This window comes from Heptranchias perlo, chromosome 17 (genome assembly GCF_035084215.1).
Source record: "Heptranchias perlo isolate sHepPer1 chromosome 17, sHepPer1.hap1, whole genome shotgun sequence".
In the NCBI taxonomy this organism is placed as follows: domain Eukaryota; kingdom Metazoa; phylum Chordata; class Chondrichthyes; order Hexanchiformes; family Hexanchidae; genus Heptranchias; species Heptranchias perlo.
This window is the reverse complement of record NC_090341.1, coordinates 56,537,645-56,558,928: the sequence shown is the minus strand read 5'-3', so window position 1 is coordinate 56,558,928 and position 21,284 is coordinate 56,537,645. Positions and strand designations below refer to the sequence as shown.

Below are 21,284 nucleotides of genomic sequence, written 5' to 3'. Positions count from 1 at the left end.
TAATGATTGATGAGATGTAGGGTGGGGCTACTGATTGATGAGATGTAGGGTGGGGCTACTGATTGATGAGATGTAGGGTGGGGCTAATGATTGATGAGATGTAGGGTGGGGCTACTGATTGATGAGATGTAGGGTGGGGCTACTGATTGATGAGATGTAAGGCGGAGCTACTGATTGATGAGATGTAGGGCAAGGCTACTGATTGATGAGATGTAGGGCGGGGCTACTGATTGATGAGATGTAGGGTGGGGCTACTGATTGATGAGATGTAGGGTGGGGCTACTGATTGATGAGATGTAGGGTGGGGCTACTGATTGATGAGATGTAAGGCGGGGCTACTGATTGATGAGATGTAGGGTGGGGCTACTGATTGATGAGATGTAAGGTGGGGCTACTGATTGATGAGATGTAGGGTGGGGCTACTGATTGATGAGATGTAGGGTGGGGCTACTGATTGATGAGATGTAAGGCGGGGCTACTGATTGATGAGATGTAAGGCGGGGCAATGATTGATGAGATGTAAGGCGGGGCAATGATTGATGAGATGTAAGGCGGGGCAATGATTGATGAGATGTAAGGCGGGGCAATGATTGATGAGATGTAGGGCGGGGCTACTGATTGATGAGATGTAAGGCGGGGCTACTGATTGATGAGATGTAAGGCGGGGCAATGATTGATGAGATGTAAGGCGGGGCTACTGATTGATGAGATGTAAGGCGGGGCAATGATTGATGAGATGTAAGGCGGGGCAATGATTGATGAGATGTAAGGCGGGGCAATGATTGATGAGATGTAAGGCGGGGCAATGATTGATGAGATGTAAGGCGGGGCAATGATTGATGAGATGTAGGGCGGGGCTACTGATTGATGAGATGTAAGGCGGGGCAATGATTGATGAGATGTAAGGCGGGGCAATGATTGATGAGATGTAAGGCGGGGCAATGATTGATGAGATGTAAGGCGGGGCAATGATTGATGAGATGTAGGGTGGGGCTACTGATTGATGAGATGTAAGGCGGAGCTACTGATTGATGAGATGTAAGGCGGAGCTACTGATTGATGAGATGTAAGGCGGGGCAATGATTGATGAGATGTAAGGCGGGGCTACTGATTGATGAGATGTAAGGCGGGGCAATGATTGATGAGATGTAAGGCGGGGCAATGATTGATGAGATGTAAGGCGGGGCAATGATTGATGAGATTTAAGGCGGAGCTACTGATTGATGAGATGTAAGGCGGGGCAATGATTGATGAGATGTAAGGCGGGGCTACTGATTGATGAGATGTAAGGCGGGGCAATGATTGATGAGATGTAAGGCGGGGCAATGATTGATGAGATGTAAGGCGGGGCTACTGATTGATGAGATGTAAGGCGGAGCTACTGATTGATGAGATGTAAGGCGGGGCAATGATTGATGAGATGTAAGGCGGGGCTACTGATTGATGAGATGTAAGGCGGAGCTACTGATTGATGAGATGTAAGGCGGGGCAATGATTGATGAGATGTAAGGCGGGGCAATGATTGATGAGATGTAGGGTGGAGCTACTGATTGATGAGATGTAAGGCGGGGCAATGATTGATGAGATGTAAGGCGGAGCTACTGATTGATGAGATGTAAGGCGGGGCAATGATTGATGAGATGTAAGGCGGGGCAATGATTGATGAGATGTAAGGCGGAGCTACTGATTGATGAGATGTAAGGCGGGGCAATGATTGATGAGATGTAAGGCGGAGCTACTGATTGATGAGATGTAAGGCGGGGCAATGATTGATGAGATGTAAGGCGGGGCAATGATTGATGAGATGTAAGGCGGAGCTACTGATTGATGAGATGTAAGGCGGGGCAATGATTGATGAGATGTAGGGTGGGGCTACTGATTGATGAGATGTAAGGCGGGGCAATGATTGATGAGATGTAAGGCGGGGCAATGATTGATGAGATGTAAGGCGGAGCTACTGATTGATGAGATGTAAGGCGGGGCAATGATTGATGAGATGTAAGGCGGGGCTACTGATTGATGAGATGTAAGGCGGAGCTACTGATTGATGAGATGTAAGGCGGGGCAATGATTGATGAGATGTAAGGCGGGGCAATGATTGATGAGATGTAAGGCGGGGCAATAATTGATGAGATGTAAGGCGGGGCAATGATTGATGAGATGTAAGGCGGGGCAATGATTGATGAGATGTAAGGCGGGGCAATGATTGATGAGATGTAAGGCGGGGCAATGATTGATGAGATGTAAGGCGGGGCAATGATTGATGAGATGTAAGGCGGGGCAATGATTGATGAGATGTAGGGTGGGGCTACTGATTGATGAGATGTAAGGCGGAGCTACTGATTGATGAGATGTAAGGCGGGGCAATGATTGATGAGATGTAGGGTGGGGCTACTGATTGATGAGATGTAAGGCGGAGCTACTGATTGATGAGATGTAGGGTGGGGCTACTGATTGATGAGATGTAAGGCGGAGCTACTGATTGATGAGATGTAGGGTGGGGCTACTGATTGATGAGATGTAAGGCGGGGCTACTGATTGATGAGATGTAAGGCGGAGCTACTGATTGATGAGATGTAAGGCGGAGCTACTGATTGATGAGATGTAAGGCGGGGCAATGATTGATGAGATGTAAGGCGGGGCTACTGATTGATGAGATGTAAGGCGGGGCAATGATTGATGAGATGTAAGGCGGGGCTACTGATTGATGAGATGTAAGGCGGAGCTACTGATTGATGAGATGTAAGGCGGGGCAATGATTGATGAGATGTAAGGCGGGGCTACTGATTGATGAGATGTAAGGCGGGGCAATGATTGATGAGATGTAAGGCGGGGCAATGATTGATGAGATGTAAGGCGGGGCAATGATTGATGAGATGTAAGGCGGAGCTACTGATTGATGAGATGTAAGGCGGGGCAATGATTGATGAGATGTAGGGCGGGGCTACTGATTGATGAGATGTAAGGCGGGGCAATGATTGATGAGATGTAAGGCGGGGCAATAATTGATGAGATGTAAGGCGGGGCAATGATTGATGAGATGTAAGGCTGGGCAATAATTGATGAGATGTAAGGCGGGGCAATGATTGATGAGATGTAAGGCGGGGCAATGATTGATGAGATGTAGGGTGGGGCTACTGATTGATGAGATGTAAGGCGGAGCTACTGATTGATGAGATGTAAGGCGGAGCTACTGATTGATGAGATGTAAGGCGGAGCTACTGATTGATGAGATGTAAGGCGGGGCAATGATTGATGAGATGTAAGGCGGGGCAATGATTGATGAGATGTAAGGCGGGGCAATGATTGATGAGATGTAGGGTGGGGCTACTGATTGATGAGATGTAAGGCGGAGCTACTGATTGATGAGATGTAAGGCGGAGCTACTGATTGATGAGATGTAAGGCGGGGCAATGATTGATGAGATGTAAGGCGGGGCAATGATTGATGAGATGTAAGGCGGGGCAATGATTGATGAGATGTAAGGCGGGGCAATGATTGATGAGATGTAAGGCGGGGCAATGATTGATGAGATGTAGGGTGGGGCTACTGATTGATGAGATGTAAGGCGGAGCTACTGATTGATGAGATGTAAGGCGGAGCTACTGATTGATGAGATGTAAGGCGGGGCAATGATTGATGAGATGTAAGGCGGGGCAATGATTGATGAGATGTAAGGCGGGGCAATGATTGATGAGATGTAAGGCGGGGCAATGATTGATGAGATGTAAGGCGGAGCTACTGATTGATGAGATGTAAGGCGGGGCAATGATTGATGAGATGTAAGGCGGGGCAATGATTGATGAGATGTAAGGCTGGGCAATAATTGATGAGATGTAAGGCGGGGCAATGATTGATGAGATGTAAGGCGGGGCAATGATTGATGAGATGTAAGGCGGGGCAATGATTGATGAGATGTAAGGCGGAGCTACTGATTGATGAGATGTAAGGCGGGGCAATGATTGATGAGATGTAAGGCGGGGCAATGATTGATGAGATGTAAGGCGGGGCAATGATTGATGAGATGTAGGGCAAGGCTATTGATTGATGAGATGTAGGGCAAGGCTATTGATTGATGAGATGTAAGGCGGAGCTACTGATTGATGAGATGTAGGGTGGGGCTACTGATTGATGAGATGTAGGGTGGGGCTACTGATTGGCAACGCAGGTGGGGCTACTGATCGACAACTGAGGGAGGATGGGGCTACTGACTGACGAGAGAAGGCGGGGTTACTGGTTGAGAGGGAGGACGGGGCTAATGATTGTCAGCAGAGGGAGGTCGTGGCTACCGACTGATAAGAGGGAGGGCGGGCCATTTGACTGACAAGAGGGAGGGCAGGGTTACTGATTAATAACAGAGGGAGGGCGCAGCTAATGTTTGACTAGTGGGACGGCAGGGCTGCTGAATGACGAGAGGGAGGGCGGGGCTGCTGATCGACGAGAGGGAGGGTGGAGTTACAGGTCAACAGTCAAGTTACTCCCATGCTTTTATCAAAGCGTTTTTGTAAACGGCTGCTAGATCAGCCTGACATCAGTCGTCAGGAAAATGCTGGAATCCATTAATAAGGAAGTGGTAACAGGGCACGTCGAACATCATAATATGATTTAGCAGTCAACAGGGAAATCGTGTTTGACAAATTTATTAGTTTTTTTGAGGATTCAACTCTCAGGGTAGATAAAGGGGAACCAGTGGATGTAGTATATTTGGATTTTCAAAAGGCATTTGATAAGGTGCCTCATAAAAGGTTGTTACACAAGATTAGGGCTCATGGGGTTGGGGGTAATATATTAGCATGGATAAAGGATTGGTTAACGGACAGAAAACAGAGAGTAGGGATAAACGGGTCATTTTCGGGTTGCAGGCTGTAACTAGTGGGGTGCCACAAGGATCAGTGCTTGGGCCTCAGCTATTTACAAACTATATTAATAACTTAGATGAAGGGACCGAGTGTAAAGTATCCAAGTTTGCTGACGATACAAAGCTAGGTGGGAAAGTGAACTGTGAGGAGGACACAAAGAGTCTGCAAAGGGATATAGACAGGTTAATTGAGTGGGCAAGAAGGTGGCAGATGGAGTATAATGTGGGGAAAATTAGGTTATTCACTTTGGTAGGAAGAATAGGAAAACAGAATATTTTTTAAATGGTGAGAAACTATTAAATGTTGGTGTCCAGTGAGATTTGGGTGTCCTGGTGCAAAAACCACAAAAAGTTAGCATGCAGGTACAGCAATTAGGAAAGCAAATGGCATGTTGGCCTTTATTGCAAGGGGGTTGGAGTACAAGAGTAAGGAAGTCTTACTACAATTGTACAGGGCTTTGTTGAGACCTCACCTGGAGTACTGCGTACAGTTCTGGTCTCCTTATCTAAGGAAGGATATACTTGCATTAGAGGCGGTGCAATGAAGGTTCACTAGATTAATTCCTGGGATGAGAGGGTTCTCCTATGAGGAGAGGTTGAGTAGAATGGGCCTATACGCTCTGGAGTTTAGAAGATTGAGAGGTGATTTCATTGAAACATATACGATTCTGAGAGGGCTTGACAGGGTAGATGCTGAGAGGTTGCTTCCCCTGGCTGGAGAGTCTAGAACTAGAGGGCATAGTCGCAGGATAAGGGGTCAGCTATTTAAGGCTGAGATGAGGAGGCATTTCTTCACTCAGAGGGTTGTGAATCTTTGGAATTCTCTGCCACAGAGGGCTTTGGATGCTGAGTTGTTGAGCATTGTTAGGAATCTTACAACACCAGGTTATAGTCCAACAATTTTATTTTAAAATCACAAGCTTTCGGAGATTATCTCCTTCGTCAGGTGAGTGAGTGACCTGACGAAGGAGATAATCTCCGAAAGCTTGTGATTTTAAAATAAAATTGTTGGACTATAACCTGGTGTTGTAAGATTCCTTACATTTGTCCACCCCAGTCCATCACCGTCATCTCCACATCATGAGTATTTTTAGGGCTGAGATAGATAGATTTTTAGACTCTAGAGGAATCTAGGGATATGGGGACTGGGCAGGAAAGTGGAATTGAGGTGATGATCAGCCATGATCTGATTGAATGGGGGAGCAGGCTCGAGGGGCCGTATGGCCTACTCCTGCTCCTAATTCTTATGTTCTTATAGATCGTGCTCCCATCTAAATTTTTCCCCATCCCAAAGGAATTTCCCTGTCCACCCTCAGCTCAACCTTTCCAAGATCAGCACCTCAGCAGGTATGACCATGTTCCACACTTGTTTGATGTGACCCATGGAAGTACTGCCTGGCTCCACTCTTTACCTGCTGCTAAGCCACTGCTCCACATCATTATCAGACAACACACCAGTCCCGGGCTGTCTTAACTTCAAACTTTGCCCTGGCTCTACTGTCAACTTGTCACCGGGGTGAAGTAATGCTGCAAAGAAAAGACAATTCCACAAATTAATTACAACTCTTCAATCACTGGACCACTTCAAATAAATGAATCTACTTGTTCCACCTGCACCAAGCTCAGTAACTGCTGGTTTCCGTCAGATGTTTGTTCCTTTGCTTTTTGCCTCCAACAAGAAAATACTATTAACTGGCTCGTGTGGGGCATAAACAACGGCACAGATCAGTTGGGCCGAATGGCCCGTTTCCGTGCTGTAAGTTCTATGAAATTCTATGTAACTGTTAGCCACGGGGAGTGAGGCCACGAACCTAATGATATTGTGATCACAGTTCCTCAAATGATCCCCCACTGAAACATGCTCCACTTGCCCCACTTCATTCCCCAGAACTAGATCCAGCACTGCTTCCTTCCTCGTTGGGCTGGAAACACACTGCTCAAGAAAGTTCTTTTGTACACATTTCAGGAATTCCTCCCCCCGTTGCTCTTTACACTGTTACTGTCCCAGTCCATATTGGGATAATTGAAGTCCCCCATTATCACTAGTCTATAGTTCTGTAATTTGCCTGCAAATTTTCTCCTCTATCTCCTTCCCACTATTTGGAGGCCTATAGTTTACACCCAGTAGCGTAATAGCTCCTCTACTGTTCCTTAATTCTAACCAAATAGATTCTGTCTTTGATCCATCAACTACATCATCCTTTTCCATTGCTATAATAGTTTTGTTGATCAATATTGCCACCTCCCCTGCCGCCTTTCTTTCCTTCCCTATCTTTCTTGAATACTTTGTAGCCAAGAATATTAAGTACCCAATCCTCCCCTTCTTTGAGCGGGGTCTCTGTTATTGCCACTGTATCACAGTCCCATGTGGCGACTTGAGCCTGCAGCTCACCAGCCTTATTTACCACACTATGTGCATTTACACACATGCATTCCAAACTCATCTTAGACTGCCTCGCATTTGCCCTGTTTGATCCCACCTATTCCTAAACTACTCTATATTCTAGTTCTATTTGTCCCTCCTAGTCCTCTGTGCACCTTGTTTCTCCTCTCTAATGTTTCATCTTGGTGCCCACCCCCCTGCCAAATTAGTTTAAATTCTCCCCCACAGCACTAGTTAACCTCCCCGCGAGGACATTGGTCTCAGCTTGTTAAGGTGTAACCCGTCCATCTTGAACAGATCCCTTCTGTCCCGGAACTGGTCCCAATGCCCCAGGAATCTGAAGCCTTCCCTCCTGCACCATTTCTCCAGCCACCCATTAACCTGTCTTATCTTACTGTTCCTATACTCACTAGCACGTGGCACTGGGAGTAATCCAGAGATTACTACCTTTTTACTGCTTTTTAACTTCCTAGCTCCTGAACCTCTGAGTGCAGGACCTCAACGCTTTTCCTTCCTATGACCTTGGTTCCCACGTGGACCACGACTTCTGGCTGTTCCCCTTCCCCCCCTCAAAATGTTCTGCACCCTCTCAGTGATGTCCTTTACTCTGGCACCAGGGAGGCAACACACCATGCGGAGCTCATGTTGGCGATTACAGAAACGCCTGTCTATGCCCCTGACTATCGAATCCCTATAACAACTGCATTTCTTGTGTCCCCCTGTGCAGCCGAGTTTCCCACGGTGCCATGGATTTTCTCCTGACTTCATTCCCCCGAGATGTCAACAATCTCACTGGTATTGAACACTGAATACCGCTTTGTGAATGCCACACACCCAGGGTATATGGAATGTTCATTTAAGTGTTGTGTATATGGAATGTTCAGACAAGTATTGTGTATTTGGAATGTTTATACAAGTGTTTTGTAGATGGAATGTTTGTACAAGTGTTAATCATATGGACTGTTCACACAAGTGTTGTGTCTGTGGAATGTTTATACAAGTGTTATGCATGTGGAATGTTTATACGGGTGTTTTGCATATGGAATGTTTATACAGGTATTATGCATATGGACTGTTCATACAAGTGTTGTGTCTGTGGAATGTTTACACAGGTGTTATGCATATGGAATGTTTATACAAGAGTTGTGTATGTGGAATGTTGAAACAAGAGTTGTGTATGTGGAATGTTTATACAAGAGTTGTGTATGTGGAATGTTTATACAAGAGTTGTGTATGTGGAATGTTTATACAAGAGTTGTGTATGTGGAATGTTTATACAAGAGTTGTGTATGTGGAATGTTTATACAAGAGTTGTGTATGTGGAATGTTTATACAGCTCAAATAGAAATAAATATGTTCGATCTGATAGCCATTACAGAGACATGGCTGCAAGATGTCAAAGGCTGGAACCTGAATATTCAAGAGTGCTTGACATTTGGAAAGGACAGGAAGCTGGGAAAAGGTGGAGGGGTAGCTGTGTTAATTAAGGATGACATGAGTATAATAGAGAGAAATGACCTTAGTTCTAAAGACCAAGATGTAGAATCAGTTTGGGTAGAGATAAGAAATAGTAAAGGCAAGAAGTCACTTGTGGGAGTAGTTTATAGCCCCCCTAACAGTAACACATTGTAGGACAGGGTATACATGAAGGAATAATGGGGGCTTGTGAGAAAGGAACAGCGATAATCATGGGTGATTTTAATCTACATATAGATTGGAAGAATCTGATTGGCAAAGGTATCCTGGAAGATGAGTTCATAGAGTTCTTTCAGGACTGTTTCTTAGAGCAGCACGTTCTACAGCCAACCAGGGAGCAGGATATTCGAGATCTGGTAATGTGTAATGAGGCAGGATTAATTAATGACCTCATTGTAAAGGAGCCTCCAGGTAGCAGTGATCACAATATGATTGAATTTCGCATTCAGTTTGAGGGAGAGAAGAGTAAGTCTAAGACTAGTGTTTTAAACTTAAATAAGGGCAATTATGAGGGCATGAAGACAGAGCTGGCTAAAGTGAACTGGGAAATTAGGTTAAGGGATAGGTCAGTAGAGATGCAGTGGCAGACATTTAATGAGATATTTCATAATACTCAGCAAAGATACATTCCAGTGAGAAAGAAAGTCTCTAGGGGAAAGGACGTACCATCCGTGGCTAACTGAGGAAGTTAAAGATAGTACCAAATTGAAAGAAAAAGCATACAATTCCACAAAGATTAATGGCAGGTCAGAAGATTGGACAGAATATAAAAAACAGCAAAGAATGACTAAAGGATTAATAGGGAGGGAGAAATTAGAGTACGAGAGAAAGCTAGCTGGAAATATAAAAACAGAGAGTAAGAGTTTCTACAGGTATTTAAAAAGGAAAAGAGTAAGTAAAGTGAGCGTTGGTCCTCCAGAGAGAGTCTGGGGAATTAATAATGGAGAATAAGGAAATGGCGGATGAATTGAACAGATATTTTGCTTCTATCTTCACTGTAGAGGATACAAATAACATGACAGAAATAATTGTGAATCAAGAGGTGAAAGGGAGGGAGGAACTTAAAACATTTACAATCACCAGGAAAAGGATTCTGAAAAAAATATTAGAACTAAAAGCTGACAAGTCCCCAGGTCCTGACGGACTTCATCCTAGGGTCTTAAAAGAAGTGTCTGCAGAGACAGTAGATGCATTGGTATTAATTTTCCAAAATTCCCTAGATTCTGGAAGGGTCCCATCAGATTGGAAAATAGCGAATGTAACTCCTCTATTCAAGAAAGGAGGGAGACGGAAAGCAGGAAACTACAGGCCAGTTAGCTTAACATCTGTCAGAGAGAAAATGCTAGAATCTATTATTAAGGAAGTTATAACAGGGCACTTAGAAAATTTCAATGCAATCAGGCAGAGTCAACACGGCTTTGTGAAAGGGAAATCAAGTTTGACTAATTTATTGGAGTTCTTTGAGGAAGTAACAAGCAACGTGGATAAAGGGGATCCTGTGGATGTGGTGTACTTGGATTTCCAGAAGGCTTTTGACAAGGTGCCACATCAAAGGCTACTACACAAAATAAGAGCTCATGGTGCAGGGGGGTAACATATTAGCATGGATAAAGGATTGGTTAGCTAACAGGAAACAGAGAGCAGGCATAATAGGTCATTTTCAGATTGGCAAGATGTAACGAGTGCAGTGCCACAGGAATCAGTTCTTGGACCTCAACTATTTACAATCTATATCAATGACTTGGATGAAGGGACAGAATGTATGGTTGCTAAATTTGCTAATGACACAAAGATAGGTAGGAAAGTAAGTTGTGAAGAGGATGTAAGGAGTCTGCAAAGGGATATAGATAGGTTAAGTGAGTGGGCAAAAATTTGGCAGATGGAGTATAATGTGGGAAAATGTGAACTTGTCCATTTTGGCAGAAGGAATAGAAAAGCAATATATTATTTAAATAGAGAGAGATTGCAGAACTCTGAGGTACAGAGGGATCTGGGTGTCCGAGTACATGAATCACAAAAAGTTAGTATGCAGGTACAGGAAGTGATTAGGAAGGCAAATGGAATGTTGTCATTTATTGCAAGGGGAATGGAATATAAAAGTAGAGATGTTTTGCTACAGTTGTACAGGGCATTGGTGAAACCACATCTAGAATACTGTGTGCAGTTTTGGTCTCCTTATTTAAGAAAGGATATAATTGCTTTGGAGGCGGTGCAGGGAAGGTTCAGTTGACTGATTCCTGAGATGAGGGGGTTATCTTATGAGGAAAGGTTAGACAAGTTGGGCCTGTATACACTGGAGTTTAGAAGAATGAGAGGTGATCTTATTGAAACGTATAAGATCCTGAGGGGACTAGAAGGGGTAGATGCTGAGAGGATGTTTCCCCTTGTGGGAGAGATAGAACTAGGGGCCACAGTTTAAAAATAAGGGTTCTCCCATTTAAGACAGAGATGAGGAGAAATTTTTTCTCTTAGAGGGTCGTGAGTCTGTGGAACTCCCTTCCCCAGAGAGCGGTGGAGGCAGGGTCATTGAATATTTATAAGGCTGAGTTAGATAGATTGCTGATTAACAAGAGAGTCAAAGGTTATAGTATGTAGACGGGAAAGTAGAGATGAGGTCATAATCAGATCAGCCATGATCTTATCAAATGTCAGAGCAGGCTCAAGAGGCCGAATGGCCTACTCCTGCTCTTAATTCGTATGTTCGCACATATGTATGTACAGATGTTATGCATATGGAATGTTTATACTAGTGCTGAGCATATTGAATGTTTATACAGCTATTATGCCTATGGACTGCTTATACAAGTGTTATGTACATGGAATATTTATACCAGTGTTGTGCATGCAGAATGTTTAGACAAGTGTTGTATATATGGAATGTTTATACAAGTATTGTGCATTTTTTTTTATTCATTCATGGGATGTGGGCGTCGCTGGCGAGGCCAGCATTTATTGCCCATCCCTAATTGCCCTTGAGAAGGTGGTGGTGAGCCGCCTTCTTGAACCGCTGCAGTCCATGTGGTGAAGGTTCTCCCACAGTGCTGTTGGATGGGGAGTTCGAGGATTTTGACCCAGCGACGATGAAGGAACGGCAATATATTTCCAAGTCGGGATGGTGTGTGACTTGGAGGGGAACGTGCAGGTGGTGTTGTTCCCATGTGCCTGCTGCCCTTGTCCTTCTAGGTGGTAGAGGTCGTGGGTTTGGGAGGTGCTTTCGAAGGATGCCCAGTTTTGAGCTGCTCGATCTGCTCTGAATCTATCCCATTTAGCACGGTGATAGTGCCACACAACACGTTGGATGGTGTCCTCGGTGTGAAGACGGGACTTCGTCTTCACAAGGACTGTGCGATGGTCACTCCTGCCAATACTGTTATGGACAGATGCATTTGCGACAGGTAGATTGGTGAGGACGAGGTCAAGTAGGTTTTTCCCTCGTGTTGGTTCGCTCACCACCTGCCGCAGGCCCAGTCTGGCAGCAATATCCTTCAGGACTTGGCCAGCTCGGTCAGTAGTGGTGCTACCGAGCCACTCTTGGTGATGGACATTGAAGTCCCCCACCCAGAGTATATTCTGTGCCCTTGCTCCCCTCAATGCTTTCTCCAAGTGGTGGTCAACATGGAAGAAAACGGATTGATCAGCTGAGAGAGTGCAGTAGGAGGGAATCAGCAGGAGGTTTCCTTGCCCATGTTTGACCTGATGCCATGAGATTTCATAGGGTCCAGAGTCAATGCTGAGGACTCCCAGGGACACTCCCTCTTGACTGTATATCACTGTACCGCCACCTCTGGCGGGTCTGTCCTGCCGGTGGGACAGGACATACCCAGGGATGGTGATGGAAGAGTCTGGAATGTTGGCTGAAAGGTATGATTCTTTGAGTATGGCTATGTCAGTCTGGTCTGTAGGATAGCTCTCCCAATTTTGGCACAAGTCCCCAAATGTTAGTGAGGAGGACTTTGCAGGGTCGACTGGGCTTGGTTTGCCTTTGTCGTGTCCGGTGCCTAGTGGTCTGATGCCGGGTGGTCCGTCCGGTTTTAGAATGTTTATACAAGTGTTGTGTGTATGGAATGTTTATTCAGGTTTTGTGTACATGGAATGTTTACACAAGCATTGTGCATATGGAATGTTAAAACAATTGGTCTGCACATCGAATGATTATACAAGTGCTATGTATGTGGAAACTTGATACAAGTGTGATGTATATGGAATTTTTATTCAGGTTTTGCTTATTTGGAAAGTTTATATAAGTGTTATGCATATGGAATGTGATACAATTGGTCTGCATATCAAATGTTTATACAAGTGTTGAGTATGTTGAATGTTTATACCGGTGTTGTGTATATGGAATGTTTAAACAAGTGCTGTGTACATGGAATGTTTATTCAGGTTTTGCGGATATGGAATGATCAGACAATTGTTTTGGATATGGAATGTTTCTTCAGGTTTTGTGTATATGGAATGGTGAAACAAGTGTTATGTTGGTGGAATCTTCATACAAGTGTTAGATCAGTGGAATGTTTATACCAGTGTTCTGTTGGTGGAATGTTCATACAACTGTTATGTAGGTGGAATGTTCAGACAACTGTTATCTATGTGGAATGTTTATACAACTGTTATGTAGGTGGAATGTTCAGACAACTGTTATCTATGTGGAATGTTTATACAACTGTTATGTAGGTGGAATGTTTATACAACTGTTACCTATGTGGAATGTTTATACAACTGTTATGTAGGTGGAATGTTTATACAAGTGTTATGTCGGTGGAATGTTTATACCAGTGTTATGTGTGTGGAATGTTTATACAAGTGTTATGTAGGTGGAATGTTTATACAACTGTTACCTATGTGGAATGTTTATACAAGTGTTATGTCGGTGGAATGTTTATACCAGTGTTATGTGTGTGGAATGTTTATACAAGTGTTATGTAGGTGGAATGTTTATACCAGTGTTATGTAGGTGGAATGTTCATACAAGTGTTATGTGTGTGGAATGTTTATACAAGTGTTATGTGTGTGGAATGTTTATACCAGTGTTATCTGTGTGGAATGTTTATACCAGTGTTATCTGTGTGGAATGTTTATACCAGTGTTATCTGTGTGGAATGTTTATACCAGTGTTATCTGTGTGGAATGTTTATACCAGTGTTATGTGTGTGGAATGTTTATACAAGTGTTATGTAGGTGGAATGTTTATACCAGTGTTATGTAGGTGGAATGTTCATACAAGTGTTATGTGTGTGGAATGTTTATACAAGTGTTATGTGTGTGGAATGTTTATACCAGTGTTATCTGTGTGGAATGTTTATACCAGTGTTATCTGTGTGGAATGTTTATATCAGTGTTATCTGTGTGGAATGTTTATACCAGTGTTATCTGTGTGGAATGTTTATATCAGTGTTATCTGTGTGGAATGTTTATATCAGTGTTATCTGTGTGGAATGTTTATACCAGTGTTATCTGTGTGGAATGTTTATACCAGTGTTATCTGTGTGGAATGTTTATACCAGTGTTATCTGTGTGGAATGTTTATACCAGTGTTATCTGTGTGGAATGTTCATACCAGTGTTATCTATGTGGAATGTTTATACCAGTGTTATCTGTGTGGAATGTTTATACCAGTGTTATCTATGTGGAATGTTTATACCAGTGTTATCTGTGTGGAATGTTTATACAAGTGTTATCTATGTGGAATGTTTATACCAGTGTTATCTGTGTGGAATGTTTATACCAGTGTTATCTGTGTGGAATGTTTATACAAGTGTTATCGATGTGGAATGTTTATACAAGTGTTATCTATGTGGAATGTTTATACCAGTGTTATCTGTGTGGAATGTTTATACCAGTGTTATCTGTGTGGAATGTTCATACCAGTGTTATCGATGTGGAATGTTTATACCAGTGTTATCTGTGTGGAATGTTTATACCAGTGTTATCTATGTGGAATGTTCATACAAGTGTTATCGATGTGGAATGTTTATACAAGTGTTATCTGTGTGGAATGTTTATACCAGTGTTATCTATGTGGAATGTTTATACCAGTGTTATCTGTGTGGAATGTTTATACCAGTGTTATCTATGTGGAATGTTTATACCAGTGTTATCTATGTGGAATGTTTGTACCAGTGTTATCTGTGTGGAATGTTTATACCAGTGTTATCTATGTGGAATGTTTATACCAGTGTTATCTGTGTGGAATGTTTATACCAGTGTTATCTGTGTGGAATGTTTATACCAGTGTTATCTATGTGGAATGTTTATACCAGTGTTATCTGTGTGGAATGTTTATACCAGTGTTATCTATGTGGAATGTTTATACCAGTGTTATCGATGTGGAATGTTTATACCAGTGTTATCTATGTGGAATGTTTATACCAGTGTTATCTGTGTGGAATGTTTATACCAGTGTTATCTATGTGGAATGTTTATACCAGTGTTATCTGTGTGGAATGTTTATACCAGTGTTATCTGTGTGGAATGTTTATACCAGTGTTATCTATGTGGAATGTTTATACCAGTGTTATCTATGTGGAATGTTTATACCAGTGTTATCTGTGTGGAATGTTTATACCAGTGTTATCTATGTGGAATGTTTATACCAGTGTTATCTGTGTGGAATGTTTGTACCAGTGTTATCTGTGTGGAATGTTTATCCCAGTGTTATCTATGTGGAATGTTTATACAAGTGTTATCTCTGTGGAATGTTTATACAAGTGTTATCTGTGTGGAATGTTTATACCAGTGTTATCTGTGTGGAATGTTCATACCAGTGTTATCTGTGTGGAATGTTTATACCAGTGTTATCTGTGTGGAATGTTTATACCAGTGTTATCTGTGTGGAATGTTCATACCAGTGTTATCTATGTGGAATGTTTATACCAGTGTTATCTATGTGGAATGTTTATACAAGTGTTATCGATGTGGAATGTTTATACAAGTGTTATCTATGTGGAATGTTTATACAAGTGTTATCTATGTGGAATGTTTATACCAGTGTTATCTGTGTGGAATGTTTATACCAGTGTTATCTATGTGGAATGTTTATACCAGTGTTATCTGTGTGGAATGTTTATACCAGTGTTATCTGTGTGGAATGTTTATACCAGTGTTATCTATGTGGAATGTTTATACCAGTGTTATCTATGTGGAATGTTTATACCAGTGTTATCTATGTGGAATGTTTATACAAGTGTTATCTATGTGGAATGTTTATACAAGTGTTATCGATGTGGAATGTTTATACAAGTGTTATCTATGTGGAATGTTTATACCAGTGTTATCTGTGTGGAATGTTTATACAAGTGTTATCTATGTGGAATGTTTATACCAGTGTTATCTATGTGGAATGTTTATACCAGTGTTATCTATGTGGAATGTTTATACCAGTGTTATCTGTGTGGAATGTTTATACAAGTGTTATCTATGTGGAATGTTTATACCAGTGTTATCTATGTGGAATGTTTATACCAGTGTTATCTGTGTGGAATGTTTATACAAGTGTTATCTATGTGGAATGTTTATACCAGTGTTATCTATGTGGAATGTTTATACAAGTGTTATCTATGTGGAATGTTTATACCAGTGTTATCTATGTGGAATGTTTATACAAGTGTTATCGATGTGGAATGTTTATACAAGTGTTATCTATGTGGAATGTTTATACCAGTGTTATCTGTGTGGAATGTTTATACAAGTGTTATCTATGTGGAATGTTTATACCAGTGTTATCTGTGTGGAATGTTTATACCAGTGTTATCTATGTGGAATGTTTATACCAGTGTTATCTGTGTGGAATGTTTATACAAGTGTTATCTATGTGGAATGTTTATACAAGTGTTATCGATGTGGAATGTTTATACAAGTGTTATCTATGTGGAATGTTTATACCAGTGTTATCTGTGTGGAATGTTTATACCAGTGTTATCTGTGTGGAATGTTTATACCAGTGTTATCTATGTGGAATGTTTATACCAGTGTTATCTATGTGGAATGTTTATACCAGTGTTATCTGTGTGGAATGTTTATACCAGTGTTATCTATGTGGAATGTTTATACCAGTGTTATCTATGTGGAATGTTTGTACCAGTGTTATCTGTGTGGAATGTTTATCCCAGTGTTATCTGTGTGGAATGTTTATACCAGTGTTATCTATGTGGAATGTTTATACAAGTGTTATCTATGTGGAATGTTTATACCAGTGTTATCTGTGTGGAATGTTTATACCAGTGTTATCTGTGTGGAATGTTCATACCAGTGTTATCGATGTGGAATGTTTATACCAGTGTTATCTGTGTGGAATGTTTATACCAGTGTTATCTATGTGGAATGTTCATACAAGTGTTATCGATGTGGAATGTTTATACAAGTGTTATCTGTGTGGAATGTTTATACCAGTGTTATCTGTGTGGAATGTTTATACCAGTGTTATCTGTGTGGAATGTTTATACCAGTGTTATCTATGTGGAATGTTTATACCAGTGTTATCTATGTGGAATGTTTGTACCAGTGTTATCTGTGTGGAATGTTTGTACCAGTGTTATCTATGTGGAATGTTTATACCAGTGTTATCTGTGTGGAATGTTTATACCAGTGTTATCTGTGTGGAATGTTTATACCAGTGTTATCTATGTGGAATGTTTATACCAGTGTTATCTATGTGGAATGTTTATACCAGTGTTATCTGTGTGGAATGTTTATACCAGTGTTATCTGTGTGGAATGTTTATACCAGTGTTATCTATGTGGAATGTTTGTACCAGTGTTATCTGTGTGGAATGTTTATCCCAGTGTTATCTATGTGGAATGTTTATACAAGTGTTATCTCTGTGGAATGTTTATACAAGTGTTATCTGTGTGGAATGTTTATACCAGTGTTATCTATGTGGAATGTTTATACCAGTGTTATCTGTGTGGAATGTTTATACCAGTGTTATCTGTGTGGAATGTTTATACCAGTGTTATCTGTGTGGAATGTTTATACCAGTGTTATCTGTGTGGAATGTTTATACCAGTGATATCTATGTGGAATGTTTATACCAGTGTTATCTATGTGGAATGTTTATACCAGTGTTATCTGTGTGGAATGTTTATACCAGTGTTATCTGTGTGGAATGTTTATACCAGTGTTATCTGTGTGGAATGTTTATACCAGTGTTATCTGTGTGGAATGTTTATACCAGTGTTATCTGTGTGGAATGTTTATACCAGTGTTATCCGTGTGGAATGTTTATACCAGTGTTATCTATGTGGAATGTTTATACCAGTGTTATCTGTGTGGAATGTTTATACCAGTGTTATCTGTGTGGAATGTTTATACCAGTGTTATCTGTGTGGAATGTTTATACCAGTGTTATCTGTGTGGAATGTTTATACCAGTGATATCTATGTGGAATGTTTATACCAGTGTTATCTATGTGGAATGTTTATACCAGTGTTATCTGTGTGGAATGTTTATACCAGTGTTATCTGTGTGGAATGTTTATACCAGTGTTATCTGTGTGGAATGTTTATACCAGTGTTATCTGTGTGGAATGTTTATACCAGTGTTATCTGTGTGGAATGTTTATACCAGTGTTATCTGTGTGGAATGTTTATACCAGTGTTATCTGTGTGGAATGTTTATACCAGTGTTATCCATGTGGAATGTTTATACCAGTGTTATCTATATGGAATGTTTATACCAGTGTTATCTGTGTGGAATGTTTATACCAGTGTTATCTATGTGGAATGTTTATACCAGTGTTATCTGTGTGGAATGTTTATACCAGTGTTATCTATGTGGAATGTTTATACAAGTGTTATCTATGTGGAATGTTTATACCAGTGTTATCTATGTGGAATGTTTATACCAGTGTTATCTGTGTGGAATGTTTATACCAGTGTTATCTATGTGGAATGTTTATACAAGTGTTATCTATGTGGAATGTTTATACCAGTGTTATCTATGTGGAATGTTTATACAAGTGTTATCTATGTGGAATGTTTATACCAGTGTTATCTATGTGGAATGTTTATACCAGTGTTATCTGTGTGGAATGTTTATACCAGTGTTATCTTTGTGGAATGTTTATACCAGTGTTATCTATGTGGAATGTTTATACCAGTGTTATCTATGTGGAATGTTTATACCAGTGTTATCTATGTGGAATGTTTATACAAGTGTTATCTATGTGGAATGTTTATACCAGTGTTATCTGTGTGGAATGTTTATCCCAGTGTTATCTATGTGGAATGTTTATACCAGTGTTATCTATGTGGAATGTTTATACAAGTGTTATCTATGTGGAATGTTTATACCAGTGTTATCTATGTGGAATGTTTATACAAGTGTTATCTATGTGGAATGTTTATACAAGTGTTATCTATGTGGAATGTTTATACCAGTGTTATCTATGTGGAATGTTTATACCAGTGTTATCTATGTGGAATGTTTATACAAGTGTTATCTATGTGGAATGTTTATACCAGTGTTATCTGTGTGGAATGTTTATACCAGTGTTATCTATGTGGAATGTTTATACAAGTGTTATCTATGTGGAATGTTTATACCAGTGTTATCTATGTGGAATGTTTATACCAGTGTTATCTATGTGGAATGTTTATACCAGTGTTATCTATGTGGAATGTTTATACAAGTGTTATCTATGTGGAATGTTTATACCAGTGTTATCTATGTGGAATGTTTATACCAGTGTTATCTATGTGGAATGTTTATACCAGTGTTATCTATGTGGAATGTTTATACAAGTGTTATCTATGTGGAATGTTTATCCCAGTGTTATCTTTGTGGAATGTTTATACCAGTGTTATCTATGTGGAATGTTTATACAAGTGTTATCTATGTGGAATGTTTATACAAGTGTTATCTATGTGGAATGTTTATACCAGTGTTATCTATGTGGAATGTTGATACAAGTGTAATCTGTGTGGAATGTTCATACCAGTGTTATCCATGTGGAATGTTTATACCAGTGTTATCTATGTGGAATGTTTATACCAGTGTTATCGATGTGGAATGTTTATACCAGTGTTATCTATGTGGAATGTTTATACAAGTGTTATCTGTGTGGAATGTTTATACAAGTGTTATCTGTGTGGAATGTTTATACCAGTGTTATCTGTGTGGAATGTTTATACAAGTGTTATCTGTGTGGAATGTTGATACAAGTGTTATCTATGTGGAATGTTTATACCAGTGTTATCTATGTGGAATGTTGATACAAGTGTAATCTGTGTGGAATGTTCATACCAGTGTTATCCATGTGGAATGTTTATACCAGTGTTATCGATGTGGAATGTTTATACCAGTGTTATCTATGTGGAATGTTTATACAAGTGTTATCTGTGTGGAATGTTTATACAAGTGTTATCTGTGTGGAATGTTTATACCAGTGTTATCTATGTGGAATGTTGATACAAGTGTTATCTATGTGGAATGTTTATACAAGTGTTATCTGTGTGGAATGTTGATACAAGTGTTATCTATGTGGAATGTTTATACCAGTGTTATCTATGTGGAATGTTTATACCAGTGTTATCTATGTGGAATGTTTATACCAGTGTTATCTATGTGGAATGTTTATACCAGTGTTATCTATGTGGAATGTTTATACAAGTGTTATCTATGTGGAATGTTTATACCAGTGTTATCTATGTGGAATGTTTATACAAGTGTTATCTATGTGGAATGTTTATACCAGTGTTATCTGTGTGGAATGTTTATACCAGTGTTATCTATGTGGAATGTTTATACAAGTGTTATCTATGTGGAATGTTTATACAAGTGTTATCTATGTGGAATGTTTATACAAGTGTTATCTGTGTGGAATGTTTATACCAGTGTTATCTATGTGGAATGTTTATACAAGTGTTATCTATGTGGAATGTTTATACCAGTGTTATCTATGTGGAATGTTTATACCAGTGTTATCTATGTGGAATGTTTATACAAGTGTTATCTATGTGGAATGTTTATACAAGTGTTATCTATGTGGAATGTTTATACAAGTGTGATCTGTGTGGAATGTTTATACAAGTGTTATCTATGTGGAATGTTTATACCAGTGTTATCTATGTGGAATGTTTATACCAGTGTTATCTATGTGGAATGTTTATGCAAGTGTTATCTATGTGGAATGTTTATACCAGTGTTATCTATGTGGAATGTTTATACCAGTGTTATCTATGTGGAATGTTTATACAAGTGTTATCTATGTGGAATGTTTATACCAGTGTTATCTATGTGGAATGTTTATACCAGTGTTATCTATGTGGAATGTTTATACCAGTGTTATCTATGTGGAATGTTTATACAAGTGTGATCTGTGTGGAATGTTTATACCAGTGTTATCTATGTGGAATGTTTATACAAGTGTGATCTGTGTGGAATGTTTATACCAGTGTTATCTATGTGGAATGTTTATACCAGTGTTATCTGTGTGGAATGTTTATACAAGTGTTATCTATGTGGAATGTTTATGCAAGTGTGATCTATGTGGAATGTTTATACCAGTGTTATCTATGTGGAATGTTTATACCAGTGTTATCTATGTGGAATGTTTATACCAGTGTTATC

General features: G+C 40.4%; 1 protein-coding gene across 1 annotated transcript in view; it reads right to left on the bottom strand.

Moving 5' to 3' along the window:
- The window catches only part of si:dkey-197j19.5 (uncharacterized), a 94,013-nt gene that overhangs the window by 37,289 nt on the left and 35,440 nt on the right, over positions 1-21,284 (bottom strand). The window contains exon 6 of the mRNA XM_067998273.1: positions 6,271-6,385. Coding sequence (XP_067854374.1) covers positions 6,271-6,385 — 115 coding nt within the window. The remainder of the gene's footprint in view (positions 1-6,270; positions 6,386-21,284) is intronic.